We start from the raw sequence: 24,923 nt of genomic DNA, 5'->3' as shown, positions 1-24,923 counted from the left end.
TGTATGGTTATCAGCATTACCAGTTGAAATCCGTTCGGCCGTTTTGAATCCGCCCGGACAGACTATAAATGGAATGGGGTGTTTGGATTTTGAATAATTTTGAGCGTAAATAGAAAAAAATTGTAATAAATTATGCTACAAGGAAACAGTAAAACATTTTATTTCGAAAATTAAAGACGATACAATACAATTGACCACTTAAAAGATGTAACAATTTTCGCTTAACTTTAAAAGTAAAAAGCCATGATTTAACAAAGAAATAAAATACTGTGATTATATCTTAAAAGTTATACTTAAGTGCAAAGGGACTATATGGAGTCTCGAAAATGCAGACAATACTTAAATTCGTAAAGTGAGTAATTTAGAAGGCGAGGCCAGCGTCTGCGTACGTCGTGACGATCTTTTCTATGGAGTTGGCGTACGCGGCTGTTCGCAAGTCAAGACCCAAATCGAATTTCATGGCAGTCTTCATGATGGCCTGTAAAAAGAAACGCTGGTTATTATTCAAACCTTGCGGCAAAAGTATATACTGAATTCCCATATCCTCGCACAAGTGATATTTTGCTACATTTGAGGAAAGACAAAAAACAGCTAATTTCTAATTTGGCAGCTTCTAAACCAGGAAAAACAGTATTTTGTTTTGTTTACCAATTTGAACAGAATGTCATAGTTTATAAAGCTGTTAAGGTAAAGAAATCAAGTAGACCGCATTCCGTCTGTGTCGGCCCTTAGACCGATTTTTGTCAGCGTTAGAATTGGCAGAATTTGATGTAATACATGAGAGTTGAACTGACCCTGGCCGAGCGCTCCATGGTGTAGTCGAGGCCGGAGTGCACGATGTCCTTCTCGGAGGCACCGGAGATGCGCTTCTGGAAGGATTCTGACGGAGTGACGGGGATACGTCCGCCGACGCGCCCGAACCGTCTCTCCAGGGACTCTTGTACAGATTCTGGAAAAAATACGTATTTATATTTTTTTGTTACTGTACGTAGAATTATTTTTAAATTTATTAAAAATACTGTAGAATCATCACAAAAATTCTGGTATTTATGACAAAGTTATTGCAGCTTCTTTATATAACACTAGCTTCTGTATGTCACACATGTATAATGTATATAGTATGGGTACGGATACCTACCCTATGGCTGTTTATACAGTACATACTACACTTTTATAAGTTACGCCGATGAACTTGCGCAGAAATCTCATTTCTGAATGGCGCGAAAATATCTCAGCTAATAATAGCGCGCATCCGTCCGCTATTGGTTGTTGTGTACGCGCGAATTATGAGTGATATAGCGCGAGACTCTGTTGTTCTTGTGTTCAAAATGTAACATTAAGCAATAAGGTTTGTATTTCATTTGTGCACATTCGGTTTTATACGACTTATCAAGTGTACAATAAGTGTAGATTAGATTTAGTCTAAAAATATTATGTACCCAATAAGTGGTAGTTAGATTGCCGCTCGTATTTGAACGTGAGCCGGCCGTACGAGACGTGGTTGAGGTTCTTGAGCCACTCGAAGAAGGAGACGGTGACACCGCCCGCGTTGATGTACAGGTCCGGGATCACGAGGATGTTGCGGTCGATGAGGATCTTGTCGGCCGCCGGCGTCGTGGGCCCGTTGGCCGCCTCCGCGATTATCTGAAACGGACATAAAAATATATTTAAATGAGAAAGATCGTGAAGTATTGTGACGCGTGAAACACCTGACAGAAGTTAATCTCTGTCTTGTCTATATATCTCACTCGCTCATATGACAACAGCTCATATGAGTAGAGCATTAGTTCATTTGTGTTGTACTTTTTGCCTTTCCGGTGTGCTACATCACCATCTCAAAGTTATGTAGGTACATTATGATTAGGGTATTTGACAGGTTTTTAAAAACTGTTCTGAGTTAATTATCAGTCTATGGACACTATAGAAAATGTATATTTCACGTTCCATTACATATTACAGTGCAAGGAAAAACGAAAACAATAATAGTATATACGAAAAATAGAAAAATCTGCCTGTTATTAATGATATGACAACATATAACACAACAACAATGCAAGGCACCGCAATTTAAGTTGCCATTACAGAGCTCACATAAATCTATACACTTGAAGCGTCCAGGTGAAACGTAATTATTTGACTACCAAATAGAGCATTCTTGCCCCTAACTTGATAAGTGATGTGAAAGACTAATATTGGTACAGTTGAAGACATATCAGATTGTGAAAACAAAACTGTTTAACTAACGCGACCTTGAAAGCTACTTCAAAACCACCTGTGTGTGTTATATTATAGTGTAAAGCAGAACGAGCTCACTTTAGAGAGAGAGAGAGAGAGAGAGATAGGAGGACTTTGCGGAGTGATCCTTTAAGGTAGGAAGAAATACTGATGGATGTCAACAACCTATTGACATGTCTGACTTCACCGAGATGCTCCCGGTGACATACGAAAAAGGATCCTTCTGTACCTGGAAGGTACCTACTATTAGCTAATCAATGTTGTTATGTAAGTGTCAGATACAATTTTCGGCTGGGTCAATTTAAGAATTTGTAATTTCTAATTGGCTTAGAACAGGTCTAGTGCGAGGGTTCGGCCGTGGCTAGTCTAACACCGGGAGTCAACGCCGGGCCGTCACCGGCGCCAGTAAGTGAAAAAACGAGCCATACATTTTCACACATTTATGCTTCCCCGGCACCGGCACGGGCTTTGGTGCCGGTGCCGGGCCGGTGAGTGGAAAAACGCCAAATTAGAGGTATGAGTTTGCAGTGACGAAATATTTACATAAAACACGTTGAAAACTTGTTCTTTGTTAATGCATTGTCATAATTATAAAATTTGTTGAAGAGGAACTTGTTTGACCATTCACATCTATTTTGAAATCTATCAAAGAATTTATCCGATTTTCTGCAACGCGAGGAGATTCTTCACTTATTTACTGTCAAATATTTACATGTTTAATATTTTTGATGCAAACTCAAAAAACAAATAAAACACTCATTCGAAGCGTCAAAGTACCGCATTGCGTATATTACCTAATCACAAGTGATCCCAAAAATCAGGTGAACGGCCCATTTAAAATAGGATTTTTATTTTTGGACAAAGGCCAGCAACACGCCTATTCCGAATGGTAGCGCTGAGCAGATTTCAAGAATAGCTTTCTCGTAATTAGAGTTGTCTGAAGACCTCGTGATGGAATCACGATGTTTGTACTAATATTCAGTCCTTTGTAGTTTGTTGTCAAAGTTTTAGTAAAGGTTTTTGTTTCTAAGATATATCCTAGATCCCTATACAGAGAGAGCCAGCGAGTGCCAGACCTTCTTTATTTTATAAAAGCTGAAAGTTTCTCTGTATATTGTCCCCGACACTAGGAGGAACGTTTGTTTGCATCATGGTAGCTTTGGGCTCCGAAGATATTCATCAGATTTTCACCAAACTAAAATGGAACCAAATAAAGTATGACCTACCAAACAAAAAAATAAACATAAAAATCGGTTCATATTTGGCGGAGAAATCGCGTAACAAATATACAAAAAAACATACAGTTGAATTGAGAACCTCCTCCGTTTTTTGAAGTAGGTTAAAAATATGCCTGGTTAGAAACCTACTGTTTACTAGGCTGATCGCGAGCAATTTACTCTTATCCAATGAGAAGTTCCGTTCCCTATCTCCGAAAATGTTCATCAGATCTTTACCAAATTGAAATGGGACCACCTTTGAAGTATGTTCCACAAAACAAAAAAGAATCATCAAAATCGGTTCATAATTGACGAAGTATTCAAAAAAACAGTAGAATTTAGAACCCCCTCCTTTTTCCTCCTCGACTGCGGTTTGCACTGCATCTTTTCAGCCCGCACGTTAAAGCGCATAAAATCAGCTATCAAAACGAATCTATTGTTTATCAAAATCGGTTGAGGCGTTGAGTAGTAATGGAAAAAGGAATTATGTCATAGAACATAGCTACATCACACAAACATACAGGTCAAACACATAACCTTCCATTTGGGCTTAGCCACTGTATGAGAAAAAGAATACCTTAGCCTGTATCTTGTGCGCGTTCTCCTTGTGGATGACCTGCTCGATGGCGGCGGGCACGAGGATGTCACACTTCTCGTACAGCAAGCCGTCGCCCTCGTACGCCTTGGCGCCGGGGAAGCCCACGATCGTGCCGTTCTCGATCCTGTAGTCCTCCAGAGCCTGTGGACCAAATTAACCTTAACATTCACAGTTGTTCTATTTCACGATTTGTGTGAGTGCACACGTACACATTGGTATACGATCTCGACCGCGATGCGGATTACGTTACGGCCAAATGCGTTAACGCTTATATCGATACACTCACTACTACAACCAAGGCTGAGCGGTCTTCATGAAACAGAACAACTATACGCTTAACTCGAAATAACCTTGATGATGATGATGATCAACCCATTACCGGAACCTACTTGGAAATATTTCCTGAAAAACGTTGGAATTCACAACCAAATCAAAATGGAGATATTATGAAAAACTGTAAGTATACAGCTGGGTGATTACGGTAAAATGACGTCACATCGCAAAAGATAAAGCTGATTGCGATTTTACGATTGGGGCTCGATTACGGTAAAATGACAGCTACAGTGTGACGATCACTTCTGATTGGCCGACACTTTCGCGGTATTGGCTAGAATGCATTGTTGCAGCATAAATACCATATATTCAGTCAATCACAATGAGACTGTAGAATGAGATTAATGCAGCTTTGCCGTAATCGACCAGCTGGCTATTTCTTTAGCGATAGTAACTATGGTATAGTTCTATTTGACGCCTTTTGTTGCCCAAAATTAACTTCACTAGCGAGGAAGGAAAATCAATGGTAGACTAAAACCACATTATTCCTGTTATTTTCCTGTTTACCAACAATTTTATTTAATACAAAACATAGTACACCTATTTTAATTCAAGAATTTGAACGTCACCATTTTTAGGGTTCCGTACCTCAAAAGGAAAAACGGAACCCTTATAGGATCACTTTGTTGTCTGTCTGTCTGTCGGTCTGTCCGTCTGTCTGTCTGTCAAGAAACCTACAGAGTACTTGCCGTTGACCTAGAATCATGAAATTTGGCAGGTAGGTAGATCTTATAGCTGACATTTGGGGAAAAATCTGAAAACCGTGAATTTAGGGTTAGATCACAAAAAATAATTAAATTGTGGTCATGAACTAATAATTAGTATTTTCAATTTTCTAAGTAAGATAACTATGTCAAGTGGGGGAATCATATGAAAGGTCTTCACCTGTGCATTCTAAAACAGATTTTTATGTATCATAGTTTTTGAATTATCCTGCAAAATGTCGAAAAAATACGACTGTAGTACGGAACCCTCATTGCGCGAGCCTGACTCGCACTTGGCCGGTTTTTTATTAATCCTCTTCTAAATAATACAATTTTCTTTCGGTCAACATCATCAAATAATTTTTTTAAGTTTAAGTATTTGAACCCTGTTGAATTTGTCCTTTTAAATAAAAATAAATAACAGAATTTCCTTACAATGTTGTGCCAATGTTAAATCATAATTTAGATAAACAGGTCACGATGCAGAAGTGCGCTCAAATTACAGAATCCTGCTAAAAATTTGTGTTTAGCACAGAACAAATTTATATGTTAATTACTTCCGTGGTGCTTAGTATGAAATGTCTTACGAAGTTTCCCCGTACGCAAATAAAGTTGAAAGTTTAACTCGAACCTCTGTTAAATTCATCGTTTTTTACTTTGGCAAAATTTTAGTACGTGTAATTCGCCGCGTGCGGCTTGGCCAGAATGTAATGTGCGATCAGTATAAATCACAATGTTTCTACGTCATGGTAACAATTGTAGCTTTTAAGTATGAGTGCATGGTAGTCATCAAACTCAACTCGGAAACGATAGGTAGTGACTAGATCTATCTCTAGTCAAGATACTACATTTTATAGTACATACCTACTGAAACAAACTTATCTTATCTTGTGACAAGAAATTAAACACTATCTCGATGCCAAATTCTTTATCATCGCTTGGAAACTACGTAACTATTATAAAACCGTATTACTATTAACTTTATCTGTATAAAGGGGGGGCGTATGACAGATTATAATCTATATCTACCCTTATTATAAATGCGAAAGTGTGTTTGTTTGTTGGTTTATTGGTTTGTCCTTCAATCACGTCGCAACGGTGCAACGGATTGACGTGATTTTTTGCATGGATAAAGACTTGGAGTTTTATTGGGAGCAATCAATGCAACTAAAATTTTAACTATTAGATATATAGATGAACGGTCCCTAACGGAAAAACAAAGCGAGAAACTTGCAAGATGTCAACATGTAATGGAGAGGAGTATGTTGGGAATAAAACTTAGAGAAAGAATCAAGAGTTCAGAGATAAGAAAGAAAACTAAAGTTGTGGACATACTTTCTCGTATTGACCATTAAAAATGGAGCTGGACAGGTCATATGCTACGTTGTAATTTAAACAAATGGAGCAAACAAGTCACTCTATGGTATCCAAGGGATGGTACCAGGAGACAGAGACGACCAACCAGAAGATGGGAAGACAACATCCGTCCGACATTGGGTTCCTTTTGGACAAAGATTGCAGCAGACAGAGTCCAATGGCGAAAGTTGGAGGAGGCTTATGTCACCAGGCACATCGAATTAAGACACATTATTTCGTAAACAATAATTCTCAAGCCTACTTATAAATATATCTACCTTAGTTATAATGTACAAATTATCTATGTTTAAGGACTACTGTATCAGTTAGGTTAAGTTGGGAAATAAAAGGCTATTTTATTTATTATTATAGAGGAATTAGAAACAATGTCTTCAACTTAGAGAAAAATCAATTTTCGCCTCACCAAATATCAATAACTAAATTATTACTACAACATTATATTATTATGTGAAATCAATTAAACAGCGAAAAAGATAAACTGTATGTATGTTATTACTATAAGCGGTTAAGAGGCTTCTGAAGTACCACTTGTGAATCCCATCAATAATTGTTATCATTATCAGCAATATTGGTGACGTTTACAGATTAGCTAGAGCGCGAGTTTAAACATTTTTTTTATTAAATAGGTGACTTTTTAGAACAATAATGGAAGGGTTATTTATGTGTGGCAAAGATATAAATAAAGATACCCAGATTAAAACGATGATATTTTATTAGGGTTCTGTACCTCAAAAGGAAAAAAGGAAGCCTTAAAAAGCCTTCCGAAATAATTAGTTTACTAAATCACATCAAGTTGGCGGATTTCTTGTACAATAGGGTGGAACCCTTCCTGTGCGAGTCCGACTAGCACTTGACCTGTTTTTTATTTAAACCAGCATTTCTCACTCTGTGTTAGGTCTTTTAATATTTTCTTGTAAATTAAATATGTAAAAAAAACATTATGATTAATAACAAGCGAGTGTCCGAAGACGCATAATGTGAGTTTTCGTCTAAAGATAATTATTTATATAATTATAAGAAACAAAGCCATTCTTGTTGTGAATTATTTCACTCACTATAGCTGTAAATTCGATACTATACCAACAGCGTTATCTTTATCTACTATAGGTTAGTAACTAAACAATTTTTTTTCGACTGTCGCTTGCATGTTAAGAGGCCTGTTCGGATTTTTTTTATTCGTTATAGGCGCACGCTTGACCACGATCACACCTGATAGGAAGTGTTGATATGGCCTAAGATGGGACGCGTTTGCCTAGAAGGTGCTTATTCACTCTTGTTTTAAAGATATCCGGATTTTTTTTTCAAAATTAAAATATACGTCGGTGTAGCGGTTACAGGTTTTTATACAAAATTTCAACTGTACAACTCTAGTCTCTAATAGTTTATTTTTAAAATGGATGTGACACACAGACAGTCAGAAAAACATGACGAAACTATAAGGATTCCTTGTTTTACTACGGAACCCTAAAAATGAAAACAGTGGACTGTGGAAGGCATTACAAACAAGCGATATCAAATAATGAAGCCATCCAATGGAGTCTAGACAAAGGGAGCTCTAGAGGAATGAAGGCATAGAAATTAAATTTATTCTTTGCGATTCGAAGTAAGGGTATTGACTATGGCGTAACTTTGAACAGATTATAGCTTCGGTTCAGCCTGTGCCAGGGTCTATTGCATTAGAGTGACCTACATTGACAGGTTTCTAGTGCTTCGGAAATTTATTTTATATTGTATTATAGTCTAAAGACCAGACATTACGTTCAATTTGTATGTCATAAGAATAATTATGTGGCGCGGCGTTATGCCCCGATTACATAAACATCTGCACCTGCAGTTTCTGTTTCACCACAAAAATCGTATCGTTTGTAACGAGGCTCTGATACTCCCAGTCTCATTTATAGGTCGCTGTGTTTAATACCGCACGGCATAATTTAAAAGTTATGTCATGTCTGCTTCATGGTAGGATTCTATCCCCAATCTGCCTGGCTAGCGGTCGTAACCAGTCGCAAAGCATCCCAAGTGTTCCGGCTGCGAGCTGAAGAGCCAGTTCCCGCTTTCCTATTCTCCTGAATGGTGTAATACCTGTGGCCATTGGGTCCGTTAGCCTAGAGACCACCGTTGCTGCACCATTCGTCAAATTATTTAAAAGTCGGCAACGCATTAGCGGTTCCTCTGGTACTGCAAATGTTCATGGGCTCGTTCGCTCGCTATTTTTATTTAAATCATGAACTTACCTTAGGGTCAATGCCGTCGGGGTTCTGGATGGAGCCGTCGTGCTCGATGACTCCAATGCACGTGGCGCCAGCACGCACTAGGTAGCGGCACGTGTGCAGCCCCACGTTGCCGAAGCCCTGTACGATGAACGTTTTGCCGCCCCAGCCGGGGGTCGTACCTGTCATACGAAGCAACCTGTTAATACCCACCTACGTGGCCAAGACTGGACTGAAAGAGTTGTATGGATAAAGCTTATTTTTTGAATCAAGTACTTAATAAAAATATCCCACTTCTGATTTATAAACTAATTTTTTTATAGCTTGAAACTAAAGCGTTGAATTGGAACTGAAATTCTTTTAACTAACGATTCTTACTAACTTATACGAATAGATTATTTCAATAATAAACGCCGTTTATCTCGTCATTATTTTATATTCATGCAAATCTTGCTTTTTTATGACATTGATCGGTTTATTGACAATCAATTATTATTCATATTGGAATATCACTTACCAATCATGCTCATGTAGTTAGCTTCATTGATAAAGTTCTCTAGACCGTGGAATACACCTCTGCCAGTGGCCGACACTCTGCCGTGGATACCACCCTATAGAAAAACAGTCTTTTGTAAATTATTACTTTATATTATTTTTGTAAATTGAATACATATTTGAAAAAAAGCAACAGCTGAGTTTCTTGCTGGTTTTTCCCGGTAAGAAGGCCATTCAGAACCAATGGAGCATTAACCTCACATTTCAATAGCGCTTGTAAAAGTTTATTTGGATAAAAAATCTTCTATTTCTTTACATACCTGGTTGATTGGTTTGCCCGTGACACAGGCGTGGGCGTTGATGTCCTGGAAACCGATGGTCTTGGCGTAGGTATCGGCGATCCACGACATCTCACGCTCGCCCGTGCCCATGTCAGGGGCGGGTACGTCCACACCGGGCCCTGAAAATGTGACGCTATTTACCTAACAAACATACAACCCAAAAACTTTTGAATTTGAGCCCAATTAATATAAGAGGTAAGAGTTTAACATACGGTCTTCATTAACCGATATACCTCTACTCCTAAAATTGCTTTCCGGTGCGAGGTCGCTATTTCAGCACCTTATATAATATTATATCGATTTTTCTTCGAAATATGTGCCCCACCCATTACCACTTAAGAATTTGTTTGGCTTTCAATTGAGTTAGGGTGTTTTTAAAGTTTGTTACACTGTGGTTAATTCTGTTGTACGCAATATCTAAACTAAATTAACAGATCTCACCCTAGTGCTATCATTTTCCGCAAGGAGCATTATGAAAGGGATAGTAGTCAATACATTTTTAGAGTTATCAATTTAGTTTAGAGATTATTTACAACACATTGGTATCGATTCTGATATTTTTCTATAAACTAAATTTAGAGTATGTAACTGCATATTTTTTTCTTTTAATATTAATAAATAAGGATGGAAAATGAATTTTAAATTTAAAGACTAAATTACAGTGCACTCTACTTTACACAATAGCTGACGACTGGCACCAAAGAGTATATAATCACTAAAGTCATGAGGTATAACAGTTCTAAATTAAATTGAGTTTGTGTCTTTTTCTTATAACATTGCTAAGAAAAATATGTAAATACTCTAAAATTTAGTTGCTGTGCTTAGAATCAGTACCATTGTCTATTCTGTGGCTAAATTAAACGCTGTAACTTCTTAGTGCACTTGACTATAATATAATAATAAAATAGGTAAAAATCCTACACCGCTATCCTAGCAATTCCTTTTTTATAGTTCTATAGTACTACTGATGTAAAAAAAAAATGAATTTCCTAACTCCAGTCATAGCAATTAATAGTGCGTTGTTCGACGTTGGTAATAATAAGTCAGTCTTTCCTTGTCACTCTGCCAAAATAGTCGAACAGAATATTGAACGGCATACTTAACTACATGATCACGCAGACCATAGCCAGATGTAGACACTATAATCTTGTTTTGTCTACAGATCGTCTACAATATTAATTATTGCAAAAAATACACTTAATAATAACTTAAGATAACGTAGTTGAGAGATTGCAATATATTCTTCTGAAGATAATTTCTCTAAAGATAAATATGTCTTAGTAAAATAATATAATGAAACGTTTTCTAAAACAATGGTCTTATTTTGTCAACAAACTAACATACAAATACAATCCAAACAATATTGAGTTATTTTAGGAACATAGAGAAGTCATGACTCATGAGTGTGAATTCGATTATTATCAATAAAGTTGTGCTTATTCTCGACAATAAGTCTATGTTCTCGACTAGTCGTTGTTTTTGATTGCTTCTTAAGCTGGAGATTGACTTATAACATTTTGGTGTAATGTATCGAGATTTTGTGACTCAAGCCGAAAGCTGGAGATTGACTTGTGCCGTTTGTTTGTAATGTAGCGTTCGAGGCGATCTTGTTACAATACAGGCGACACAGACTGACTTGTAACGTGTGTTTTTAATGTATCAGTCGAGCTCTTGGCTCAAGTGTGCTCCATTTAGCCTCAGCCATACAGCCTCAATAGCTCAACGGTTAAAGGAGCGGACTGAAACCTGAAAGGTCGCCGGTTCAAACCCCACCCATTGCACTAAAGGGAAATATTAGTCATCCTAGTGAACTTGGCTAAGATTCTTTAACAAAAATATTAAGGCTTGCGCTTGCAATTTGCTCTCGCGACTTGCACTGACTTGCAGTGTAACACTCAAAGTGAATTCGCGAAAAAACCAACAGTCGAGCGGAGCACGCGCCGCGAATGATACATTACAAACTAACGTTACATTACAAGTACCTTTGGTTTGAGTTAGTCTGTGTCGCTGGATTGTAACAAGATCACCTCGAACGGTACATTACAAACAAACGGTACAAGTCAATCTGCAGCTTTATATTCTATCGCGTTGTTATTTGAAAATCCATTTCCTATCCAGTTTAATATGAAAACCTTATTACCTCAGTTGATTGATAATCTCGATACGCTGTCATATCTACTCTGGCTATGAAACTATTCATACACTGATTACTTAAGTAATTACAAGTATTTTTTTGCAGATCCTGTTTGTACCTACTTACTAATTTAAGGTACTGACCTTGAACTGAATACATACCTACATCAGATGTTAAGAACAGTAGTACTGGCTTGTTTAGGAAGGTCTATTTAGGAACCTTATGAGGAACCTTAATATAATTAATATGGATATTATGTAGATCTCCCGATAGTTATCACGACTAGGTGTAAAAAAATCAGAGAACTTGTTGATAGGCAATTTACAGCATGCAAGAGCAATTTCATTCAATCCGGCGTGGGCGAGCGGTTATTGACATTAGGCGACCATGGCATGACCTTTAGGCGTTCAGTCTGTACTCGTGAATAGCTCTTATGAAAATTATGGTTAGCGCTCATACCTATAAAAATAGATTTGATACGTATTTGTATCGAACAAAGCAAAGAACTCATAAACGACGAATGTCGTATTGTCTCTCGACATGGATATCAATTAAGATTTAAGACCATGTTGGAATACGTTGGTTTCTACGTCGTTTTTCGATAAATTATTATGATTCGTTTTATTATAGCAACAAATTGTTGCGTTTATCTTGTCCTACTTGCAAAATTACATATTTACATAGTTTTGTAAATATTTGCTTGTAACCTAGGCATAAAGGTGTATTACAGAATGATATGCGAATGAAGCTGGTCATGACTAGTGACGCCATCGAAGTAAACAAATAAAATAATCATAAGAGCACGACTTGTTCCGAGGAGCGGAGTTAGGGATGATTTATGCTAGACCGTGCCGGGCCCGAGCCGTGCCACGTTCGAGGCACGGCTCGGCGTTCGAGGCAGGTTACGAGCTTCATACAAATTCGAAAAAAGTCAGTGTTACGATCTTTTACGCCCGCGCCGTTACGCTCTGTATCTGCAATTCGTTTTGTACAGGCCTTGAAGGAACTGTTTCTTACCGATAAAGCCCTTCTTGGCGAGCTCAAGCGTGAATCGCCGAGTGATCTTCTCCAACTCATGCTCGGAGTACTCCTTGGGGTTAATCTTGATACCGGCCTTGGCGCCGCCGAAGGGTACGTCAACGCACGCACACTTAAAGGTCATCAGCGCTGACAGGGCCTTAACTTCATCTCTTGTTACGTCAGATGAGAATCGTATACCTGTAGACAAAATAAAATACATTCAAGTGTTACAATAATTGGTGTCAGGTAAAAAGAGCTTTTGACATTGGAGTCTCAGTGCTTGGGCACCTCTACCTACTGTGTATATGGTTGTATACAGTGTATGGTTTCTTACAGCGTGAGATGCAAAAGGTTGACTGACGAATCAGTCGTGCGGTGGGACATCTGTATCCGTATTTACGGGTCACGTTAGATAGATAAATCACCCATTTGTATCACCCATAAATAATGATAACAGTTCTCTGACAAAACTGTGTACCTAATTTGACAACTATGAACAACAGTTTTGAATTTAAACATAAATTTAATATAGTACGCGGCAGAAAATAATGTACTTCGACATTTAGAAGGAGATAGCAGATTTGTAGAGTGTTGTCCCTGTCATTAAGACCAACAAAACGTCATATAGGTATGAGTGACAGAGACAACGCTATACTAAGCCGAAATGGCGTTCTAAAGGCCGATGTTTCTTAATTATGTACTTTCTGCTGCGTACTGTACTGATGTCGGCGAGGGAGTATAGGAGGGAGGGAATAAAGACCTAATCTTCTTATTAGAATAAGAATCAATCTCAAATGAACGGGAATAAAATCATGGTTAGTTAGCTACAAGCTACAAACCGGTTAAATTTTTTGAAATAATACTACTTAATATCAGTGTAAAAACATGTACGTATAACGCGTAAAATTTAACTCCTCACGCGCCATTTTAACATTTTGTGTCAAATTTCATGTCAAAAGTACGATTTTAGTCCTCATAGAGTTAAAATGGCGCATGAGGAGTCATTTTATACGGACCTGGCACTAGGCGAAAAAACAAAACCACGCAATCAATAGCGTGATCCATTGGATATTATTTTTTATCACTTTATTCACTCACCCCACCTTCTTCTATAGATGAATGACCGATAATATAATGATTCGACTTTGCGAATTTTGTTTGTAATATTAACAGCAAAATGTAGAATACTAGCAATATAATAGAATTTTGGCCATTTAAAGGATTTTTATGGTTCCGTACCTCAAAAGGAAAAAAGAAACTGTTAGGTATAGGATCTGTCTTCGTTGTAAAACCTATAGGGTACTTCCCGTTGACTTAGAATCATGAAATTGGGCATAGGTAGGTTTTATAGCACAACTAAAGGGAAAAATCCGAAAACCGTGAATTTGTGGTTATATCACAAAAAATATTAAAATGTGTTTATGAACAAATAGGTAATTAGTATTTTCAATTTTCAAAGTAAGATAACTATACCAAGTCGGGTATCATATGAAAGGGTTACCTGTCCATTATAAAACAGATTTTTATGCATAATAGTTTTTGATTTATCGTGCAAAATGCCGAATAATAATAATAATCATTCTTTACTATACTTAACAGTATTGCAAAATGTAAAAAATTGTTAAATTAACAACAGGTGGCCTAAAAAGCCAGAGGCCGGACACCGTCTAATTTGGCCGCACATGTAACCAAAAAGTCTGACTGTGTCCAGCTTTATCCGGACGCCTGGAAACGCTACTTGCCGGTAGGATAACTAGCCACGGCCGAAACTTTCCAGCAGAACATACCAGAGCCAACATATAAATTAAAAAATTCCATATTACCTTACCAGAAAATCCAGCAATCAAAGCCAGAACCTATCACTACTGATCAGTGATCACAATTATAACGCTAAATAAGGTGCCATATAATCCATACTGATATTATAAATGCGAAAGTGTCTGACTGTCTGTCTGTTTTTAATATTTCATGAGATGCTGTTTCGATCTTGACAAATTTCGAACAGATTTAGCTTTAGCATTCTGGATCCTTTTTACCCCGAAAAAATAAAGTTCTCACGCGATTTAAAAAGAAAACTTAAGCAAATATTTAATATAACATCAATTAGGATAATTGAAACTAATGTTCTATTTCATGCCAATTGCTGAAATTGCTGCCAAAAGCTGTTTTGATGGTTAGTATTACGCTATAATCTGTAACTCTGCGCAACAATAAGTAGTAGAGCAACAGCCTTCATCATTTTAATTATTTTGGGGGCAGTCAACTTGAACACAAAAGGAGGCAGATATACCTATAGGTACCTACTTAACTTCCTTGTTATAAGTTCTATAACGTTGGTCACGTAAGGATTTCAGTTTGTACAACATTTCAACTTAGTATACAAATAAGTAATTTATCTTGTCTGCAGTCCATCTGCAGTCGTAATATTTTTTTAACTCATTTTTATTAACTCGCTTTCTTATCGGCCTTTTGGTTTTTTGGAGAAGTGACGTGGACGCTACTCACGACCTTTCCTAGTCCTATTTAATTTGTTGTAGGTCCATCTAGTTAAAAATATTTATTTCGATTAGTTCAGCATACCTACTAAATTTTTTTGGTCTTTATTTAAGCATACCGATTACCTATAAATGATTTGATTTATGATTTATTTATTCATTTGCTTTCATGGTTACATGAAGCCCCGTTAGGGCATTGCAAAGTTAGGTACATTAACAATACATACATGCTAAATATATAATTATTATACAATTACATGCAAACTACGTGTTACATTATTTTATAATAGATTTTATCATGTAATTATATAGGGCATTCATTTGAATCGAAATTATTTTTATTTATTGATCGCACTAATTAATTAAGTTTGTTATAATGTCAATTAGTTTCTTCTTTGTTAATAATTTAGTAATATTAAGTAGGTACAAGTATGTTAATATAAAATAGTTTCGATTATCAGTAAGAATGTCATATTAAACTTAAATTAACAGGTTATAGTAAGTACAACATAGTCTGAAGCATGGATTTAGAAGTAATAATTCTTATAACTTACATAAGTATTAGTAGGTATTTAAAAATTCTTTGGTCTAAAGTCTAAACATACAAATAGGATATGCAAATATAGTGTCGGTCGTGCAATTGAGGTCATGTATTAAATAGGTAGGTATGATTAGTTTTGCAGTAATTCGTCTATCTCATAGAAACTATTCTGTATGAGCCATTGTTTGAGTTTACGCTTAAAGGTCCTATCGTTATTTTCGTCTGTAATATATTTAGGAATTTTGTTATATATGTGAGTTGTTCTGTATAACGGGCCGCGACTAGAGATTTGTAATTTATAGGTGGGGTATACTAGTTTATTTTGCAAACGTGTGCTTCTTCCGTGTTTCTTTGTGTTTTCGGTAGTTTTGTATAAACTGTTATGCTTTCTGACAAACATAGCCGTCTCCATTATATATATTGAGGGTACGGTTAGAATTTTTTTGTTTAGGAAGTGCGGTCTACAGCTTTCGCGTGGTTTTATGTTGACTAGGATACGGATACATTTTTTCTGCAGGATGAAGATATCCTGTGCGTTGGTACTCTCCCCCCAGAGGATTATCCCATATCGGCGATGCGTGACTTATAGAGTACAAATAAATTATCTACTGTCCCATTTCGTGATCTACGGCACTAAGCGAGTTAGCAAATATTGATATTTCAAATTACTTAGGTATTTTTCGTTACATAACACGTTGATGCTGAAAACGCGTCACAGCCGCGCCTCCCTGTTGCCGCCGTGAATACGTCGTGGAATTCTGTTTTTATCTCTTTAATTTGAGCCAATCAGCACCTTAGTTATTCTTGTTACAAACTTTTGGTACATACCTAAAATACCTACCAACCTTGATTGATATGTTAAAGCAAAACATAACTTATCAAATCTTAGGGTTTAATATGATTTGTATATAATATTACTTACGATAATATTTTGTCAGAACTTATCCGCGAATGGCAGATAGATGTTGCAATTAAATAAGATTATACTTGAAAGGAAAAACTTTTCCACACAATCAAACATTTTGCTGACATGTTTTTTATTTTTTTTGTTTAGTTTTTATTAAGTTATTCTTAATTGTTTATACAGGCTAACTTTAGCTATATAATCTTACTTGAAGCATATTTTTATTACATATTAATCTATAGAGGTAAAGTTTGGATGTAGAGGGCAATCTCCAAAACCAATGTTCTGATTCTAAAAATTCTTTCAGCGATAGATAGCTCCCTATCCTCCAGTGCTATTCCTAGGCTCCAAAATATAACGCGAGAGAAAAAGCTAGTATTTATTTATTTATTATTTATTTATTATTACATTACAAACAATATACACTAACAGTCTTAACCAAAGCGTGTACATGCAAAGTTATTACAGCTAATATATATTAAGTATGTACTTGCTTAATATATATTACTTATGTGGTTTATCGGAAGTCCCTCATATGATTTGGACGAGGTTTTGAATTTAGATAATAATATCATGAGAGATTTTGGAAAATGATTTCCAAGTTTTCTTTGACAAAATTTGTTTTCACACAAAAGCAACTCAAAAGATGTACAGTGAATTTTGGCCACCCAGGTTAGGCAAAATTCATTTTGCATCTTTTGTGTTATCTTTGTGTTAAAACGATTTTTTTTTTAAATAATTAACTATGCTACTGGACAGGTTATATTATTCTGAACAAGGAAACGTAAAATTCAATTTGTTTAGTGTGTGTGAGTTTACATAATTACAGTAACGGATGTCAGCAATTGTTCCATTTAAATTATAACAATGTTTTATTTTGCATGGAGTGACACATTTAACTTCAATGATATCTTCAACTATAAAAATTTGTACTACAGTATTCTCAGACTTAGAATTTTAATGGTTCAATCATACTAATAATAACCCCTCTTATTATTAGTATATGGGGCTAAGACAATGAGATTTTGGGGCTAAAATAATCAATACTAATATTATAAATGCAAAATGTGTTTGATGGTTTGTCCTTCAATGACGCCGCAACGGAGTAACACAAACGGATCAATGTGATTTATTGCATGGATATAATTAAAGACCTGGAAAGCTACTTTTTATCCCAGAAAATAAAGGACTTCCCATGCGATTTTTAAAAATTTGACTCCTCACAGGAAGTTGTGGCCATGTTGCCCTTGAGGTGGCAAGGTGTGCAACCTCTCTTGCTATGATGCCACATGCGGTCGTTAGAGCTGTAGCCTTCAAGTTACAGCTTAAAGACTGATAAAGACTACTCTAGCAACAAAGTAATACGAGGTGTTAAAGACAAGGTATAATCTAATGAGAAAATTTGGATGTGATTGGTACATTTTTTTTACTTAATAAAACCTTGTACTTGTGCATTAGCTTATTAATCTATCTATTTAGTAGTATGAAGTGAAGCACAACAAGAGATTTAATTTTTTAGTAATTTAATGACCTTTTTGTTTCCTGCATAATATGACAGACAGCACCTTTTTTAGCAGACACATTTTCTGCTCCACAATAGGTGGCATGGATGCAATTTTAATAAATATAGACCCATCTGAACAATATTTGAGTATAATATAGGTATCTACCTCTAATTCCAGAAAGTATCCAGTGCTGGATTGGAGCACTGAAATTGAATGCTACTTTTCAATCAATTTCTAAACCCATTGGAAGCTCCACACTTGGTATGTCAGTCGGTGATTTTCCCCTTTTAAAATTAAATATAGGTATGCAGTATTTAAAAAAAATGCTATGGAATAATGTAAATTCCATAATAGTTCAAACAAGTATGATAATATCCTTATAAACATTACAATTTTTGACGAAAACTGTTTTGTAAGAGTACCTATTAAGTACTCATTTACTGCCTTTAAGTGGAACCATCATGATTCCTTAATGAAAAAAATGAAAAATGAAATGAAAATCTTTTTTATTCGTATAAACTTTTACAAGTGCTTACGAATAGTCGGATGCATCTACCACTGGTTTGGAATGCCTTTCTTGCCAAAAAGAACCAGCAAGAAACTCGGCGGTTGCTCTTTTCAAATATTTGATATAGGTACAAGATTATGCCATGTATAAAATAGAATTTGCAGTCTTGTGCGTTGCTGGAACGAGCTGCAGGTCAAATCCACGCTCTTTTATCATTTAGATAATCTTCAATTGTGTAATATGCTTTTTTCAGGAGCATATTTTTAATAGATTTTGAAAATGAAAAGTGACTGGCAAATGAAGAGAACTCTCCTACATAACAATGATAACAGACTACTGATTTTTACATAGAATTGAATTAAACTCTGTAGTCTGAGCTGGGGTGGGAAGGTACCTAAGTATCTTGAAATATTGGATTGGAAAGAGGTTATGTTCACGCAGATTTTGATTATACCTACGTAACATTACGGTCGGCATCACGTGTCGGACGAGCTATAAATAAAAATCTTTAGTGACAATAACTGCGACAGATGGATCTGCATAGGTGATGTAAGCAAAAAGTGTACATTGAAGGTACTTACCTCCTTTGGTTGGGGTTCTGTGAGAAGAATGCTGAGCTCGATACCCAAGAATCATTTCATAATCACCAGAATCGCGTCGCAGTGGAAATTGTATTTCAATGATGTGGTCACATGGCTGCATTAGTTTGAGGATACCGGCGACCCTTTTCTTCCTCTCTTCGATGGAAACTCTAGATTTCATATCCTCGACTAATTTGTCTTCAATCACTTGACACGCGCGGTGGAAAAAGTATTCCACCATATCAAAGAATCTTGGATTCGCACTTGTGGGTATATCCTTAAGCCTGTCTGGAATTTCATGGCTTGCATATGAACGGCAACATACATTTACTGCAACAGGGATAGCTCTTAACATATTATTCACTCCTTCATTTTGGAGGCTGTTTTTGAGAGGCGGCACAACAGCTTTGGCGATATTCTTTAGGTGTAACATTGTGACTGATTTATTTAAGTACAATTCGGGTAAGGTATCGGGTCGTCCTACACTTTAAAAGTAAAATACACGAACTAACGATTAAAAAGTTAACTGCAGAGACGACCCGCCCCGATAAAAAGTGACGAGCAGAGCAGCGACTGCAGGAGCTGGACTGTGCGCGCAGCACGTAAATACTCTAAGGTGCGCAGTGCTGCCAACTCCACAGATTAATAGGGATCGCTATCATACAGACAATATACCTACAGTGCGACAAGGCTATCTTGGCGCGTGGTGAAAATCCTAACCAATGTACTCTGTGATCCTAACTAACGTTGCCGTCAAGCCGTCAAGGACTTTTCTAAGCCTTTGTTCTCTTGCATGAATGATTACCTTTGTTCTCCAACAAACAGATTCGTACAATATTCATACCATAAAACATTTCATCATAGAGATAGTATACATTTCATGAAATCCATGACAGTGAGAACCGTAAAACGGGGTGAATAGGAACCGGGGTGTGAATAGGGACAAAACTGGGAATGAGATTTGAACGTAAAAATAATACCCAAAACAGCTTAGAATTTTGGTAGCATTGTTTTTCCCTATAGTAGAATATTTGATCTTTTATTTGGCAGCACTGAACCAGAGACAAATTGACATTAAAATAACGAAAGCGGCATTGCAAAAACGTTGTTCAAAACACGCTAAGCCGTAGGTCTCAAAACTTTGTTTACTTTGACGCAGTACGAGAATAAAACAGTACAAAAACTATTAGAAATCATTAAACATTTATCTAAGAGGCGTCACAAAAGCAGATTTGTCTAAATGTTACATATTTTTCTGTAAAAAAGAAAAAATTGGAAACCAAGTGGTTTTGGCTTTGCCATGGGGATTATAGGTACGGGAAAGGGGTGGATAGGAACGCTATACTTACTGAATTGGAACGAATCAAGGTTAAATAGGAACAGTAAGGTTTATATAGGGACAGGGCTGTCACTTTAAATATTTAATTAAATTGTTCAAAAAAATTCTTCCTTCTTGTGTAGTCGACTAGTAAAATTTAGTTAAATGACATTTTACTGTTTAATATTGATAAATAAATAAATAAATAAAAATATTTTTAATTCAATTAAACTTTTACAAGTATAGGTAACTACACTACTTGTAACAGTTTAATTAAATAAAAAATATTTTTATTTATTTATTTTTGAATCGTCAAACCACTGATTCGGAATGGCAGCAACCAGCAAGAAACTCGGCGGTTGCTTTTTTTTAAAGATTTGATACCTACTATGCCATGTATAATAACAATACTACTATGTTTCTTCTGAATAAAATAGCTATAGAATATGGTGAAAGAATTCTCAAAATCAGTCCAGTAATTTCAGAGTTTATCGATTACAAACAAACAAGTCTTCACTTTCCTAATCTAAATATATAAAAGGAAAAGGTGACTGACTGACTGATCTATCAACGTACAGCTCAAACTACTGGACAGATCGGGCTGAAATTTGGTATGAAGATAAGTATTAAGACATAGGCATCCGCTAAGAAAGGATTTTTGAAAACTCAACCCCTAAGGGGTTGAAATAGGGGTTTGAAATTTGTGTCGGACGAAGTCGCGAGCATAAGCTAGTTTTGTAATATTAGAGGATAGACTAACTTGTGTTTGACAACCCTAACCTTTTTTCCCTATTCACCCCTTTGCCATTCCGTTACACCCCGGATCAAGTATAAATAGGGACAGCATATATTTTGATTAAAATATACCAGTAATTTATCATTATTTTATATTTTTTGGATGTTTCCTTAGAATTCTTACAACCGGAGATGCTTACAAACAGTTAAAGCATCATAATTTGTACCAAAACATCCGTAAATTTCAATGCGAAGTTAGATTTCGTACCTATTCACCCCGTTTTACGGAACTCTTTTGACATCAACACGCCTACATATATCTTTGTACATGCTCTATGGCCCGACTATGTATGTATCTCTGTGGTATCTCTAGAAAAAAAATTAAAAAAAATCGAAGTAGGCAGGTACTACGTCTTAGATGAATGATTACCTAGATGGATACTAAGCTCCAAATGCGTGTCAATTCATTTATGTGTGCGTGCGTCATCTTGTCACTGTGTGCACCCATCTACGGTTGGGACGACGAATTTTATAAGGATATCGATATTACAGCTAAATTAATTCTCTATGTTCAGATGACGGAACACTTTCATTAAAAAACAGTAAATCTCTTCGAATATTTTTTATTTATAAATGCGAAAGTGTGTTTGTCCTTCCTTCACGCCCTAACTAAACAACCAATCGACTTGATTTTTGGCATAGATATATTTGAAAGGACGGAGAAGTAACAAAGGAAAGGTACTAATCCTCGCGGACGAAGTCGCGGGCATCAGCTAGTACTTAGTGGAAACACATTTTAATTAATTCAAATCAATTTATTGAGTAAAAAGAAGATAGGCAAACAGTTTGTTGATTCTACTTCCCACCGCTTCAAATGTAGGTAGATAAGAAATGTGACTTGTTTTAGGATCGTCTTTATACGTGAAACAAATCAGATCTAAGTTGAGATCAGCTGGCATATTATAGCTGCTCGATACTCTCTAGGATAGGATTTCCACACGCCACGGTCTTGCCCCAACACCATCCGACTCCCTGCGACTCTCTTTACAATCTGTTAAAAAAAACAAGTAGGTACTTAATAAAATTAAAAAGCTATAAGACTCACGATGAATTACAGTGGCCCTGGTAAGTTCTATTTTCCTTATTACTGACCAAAAATAGATGCATTTCACGATTCAAAAGTAAGAACTTCTAAGTTTATAATTGAATAAAAAATTATCCTCAGTTTTTACCTAACTACTTACCTACTCTTGCAACATGACATTGAGGAGTTGGATTAGTGATTAGTTGTTACAAAGTTTATACCTACCTGGCAGCCAGCCTGGGTAGCCTAGTATCTATTTACAATCAGCAGACCCAAGGCTTCTAAGGTAAATAAAGTTCGACTCGTTTTGGTTTCACTATTAGCCAGCTCTTGACGTGGTTTTAGTTTCTTTATAACCTGAAATTAAATTTTATTTGTCATGCTTTTAAAAATGCAAAAATTCTTATGGTCGTCATAGGGATTTTTGCATTTTAAACTAAAATTTTAAAAAAAAACTGTAAAACATAAGAAATAATTTACTTCCTCAAAACAGAAAATTAATAGTTGGTCTCTTTTTGTTTAACTATGGTCAAATCAAGAAAATTGCAATGTGCTACTTATCTAGTAGTAGACACCTACCGGCTACCTACATACAATTTGAAAGTACTTAGTCCATACTGGTTGATAGTACGTACCTAACTATTTAGGATATCCTTCAAATGTACTGGATCTAATTCTTATTTCTTTATTTTAAACCAAAAATATAGTTAACAGGATTTTCGAAATGTTTTGAACATAGGAGAGAATATTTCTTTGGCTCCCAGTTTTTTCATTTTATGGCCCTGATTATTTAGAAATGTGTGGCATTTCTAATTTCAGGACATTTTGGAAATCTACAAAAATATGCAAATATTATTAAAACGATAAATTTGATTTTATCGATAAAGTATGTACACACATCACTACAAATGAGGCCTAAAAGAATGCATTAAATAAATATTAAATTACGCTATGAAACGTGATTTTGTCACGAGATGATTACACTTATAATATGCAAATCTTTAATTTTCAGCGATTTTCGGAGTAAAAATCGCGGTTGGTAGCGATGAAATAATTATTAAAGACTAACCCGTGAAAATACAATTCTGGAACTTTTACGACTACTTTCGTAGATCTGGATGCACAAAATACAGCTTCACACATTTTGTTTCCACTTTTTAATGTAATTTTGAGCCTGATTTATCTGATTTTTAAATATTTGGTAAAAATGTTGCATCACACCCCAATGTTTTGTCTGCTTAAGGGGGCATCTGTCAACTATACTGGTCACTTTTTTCACCGATAGAGCGACGTTGCCAGACTTATATGAGCTATCGCTTTTACACGAATGGAGGTTCCCTGAAAAAGACGGAGATAACAATACCTCTTTGACACATAGATGTACAAGAGCGGCAACACGTTATGGTTACCTCTATGTATAATATCTCTATGTACTACGTAGTAGTACTTCCAACTTCTTTGGAAGTAGCCCTATTGTGACACTTACTATTAGAGCGAGATAGCTAAATACATTTAAGCTCTTATTAGAACGTGATAAAATGATTATGTTTTGTCCTTATCACCGTGGCCACTTTTTTTTGTTTGCCATAATGTATATTTTGTACGTGAGTATTTGGCAAACGTGAAGTACCTATAGAAGGAATGACATTTCAAAATTGTATGAAAATCTGTAGGGCGATTGTCTAAAACCTGCATCAATCATTATTACAATCTCAATTGTTCTGATTGGCTGAATTTGTGCGATTCTTGTTGCAACAATGCATTGTGGCCAATAGTGAGCGAGCATAAACCAATCAGAGATGATTGCGATCGTGACATTGTAGCTGTCAAACAACTGCGGTAGGGCCACTGCTTGAGCGAGAGGGACTGAGGGGCCCACGCTAGTTGCAGATCTGACATCTGTGCTCTAGAGACTAGTAGACTAGTATATAGTGGTCTGTCATCTGTGGTATGTATCAAAGAGCAGCGGGGCAATTGTCTAAAACCTGCATCAATCATTATTACAATCTCAATTGTTCTGATTGGCTGAATTTGTGCGATTCTTGTTGCAACAATGAGTGTTAAAGAAGGTTTTGTATTAATTTATGTGTCACACTGGCTGTCTATTTTATTCTAATTCTTTTTAAAAATTTGAAATGTCACTCTAACATGTCCTATAATAAAAATATGTTTTCTCAAAGTATATTATTTATTTAATTGAATTTTATCGATCCTAAAACGGACTCTAATATGGTAGCAGATCGAAAATAAATTCAAGAATTATTTTAGAGCAGAGATAAGCTATAATTTCTATTTTCTTTAAAAATTCTAACAAGATTTATCAAAATGTCGTCTTCATGGAATTCATCCACGAGCTTCAAAATTGATATTGGTCGTTTAGAAGGAAAGGAAAATTGGACAACATGGCGCTGCAAGGTACTGTTAATGCTAAGAGGTACTGGCGGATGCTTAGATGCGATAAATGGCAATCTAAACAAACCAAAGGAACCGGATAGCACAGCATCAGCAGAAGTTTTTGATTCTTATCAAAAAGCTCTGAGAACATACAATGAGATAAACAATACTGCAATGTTCATTTTAATGGCTAA

The 24,923-nt window shown here is 36.0% G+C and overlaps 1 protein-coding gene and 1 long non-coding RNA gene across 2 annotated transcripts; both read right to left on the bottom strand.

Annotated features, from left to right (window-relative positions):
• Window positions 1–142: 142 nt before the first annotated feature.
• Gdh (glutamate dehydrogenase, mitochondrial) lies at window positions 143–19,780 on the bottom strand. Its single transcript, XM_034972820.2, has 9 exons — window positions 19,199–19,780; window positions 12,662–12,862; window positions 9,490–9,629; window positions 9,192–9,285; window positions 8,699–8,856; window positions 4,030–4,191; window positions 1,440–1,644; window positions 795–949; window positions 143–478 (listed from the first exon to the last, which is right to left on the bottom strand). Exons 1-9 carry the CDS (start codon window positions 19,629–19,631, stop codon window positions 362–364), a joined length of 1,665 nt encoding a protein of 554 aa, XP_034828711.1. The 5' UTR covers window positions 19,632–19,780; the 3' UTR covers window positions 143–361.
• A 1,191-nt stretch (window positions 19,781–20,971) lies between these two features.
• Window positions 20,972–23,157, bottom strand: LOC138402871 (uncharacterized). The gene is made up of 3 exons (XR_011237206.1): window positions 22,971–23,157; window positions 22,561–22,692; window positions 20,972–22,302 (listed from the first exon to the last, which is right to left on the bottom strand). It is a non-coding gene; the product is annotated as an uncharacterized lncRNA (long non-coding RNA).
• Between the last annotated feature and the right edge of the window lie 1,766 nt (window positions 23,158–24,923).

Source organism: Maniola hyperantus, chromosome 10 (genome assembly GCF_902806685.2).
Source record: "Maniola hyperantus chromosome 10, iAphHyp1.2, whole genome shotgun sequence".
NCBI lineage: Eukaryota > Metazoa > Arthropoda > Insecta > Lepidoptera > Nymphalidae > Maniola > Maniola hyperantus.
The sequence above is the reverse complement of the archived record's forward strand: the minus strand, read 5'-3'. Positions and strand labels throughout refer to the sequence as shown.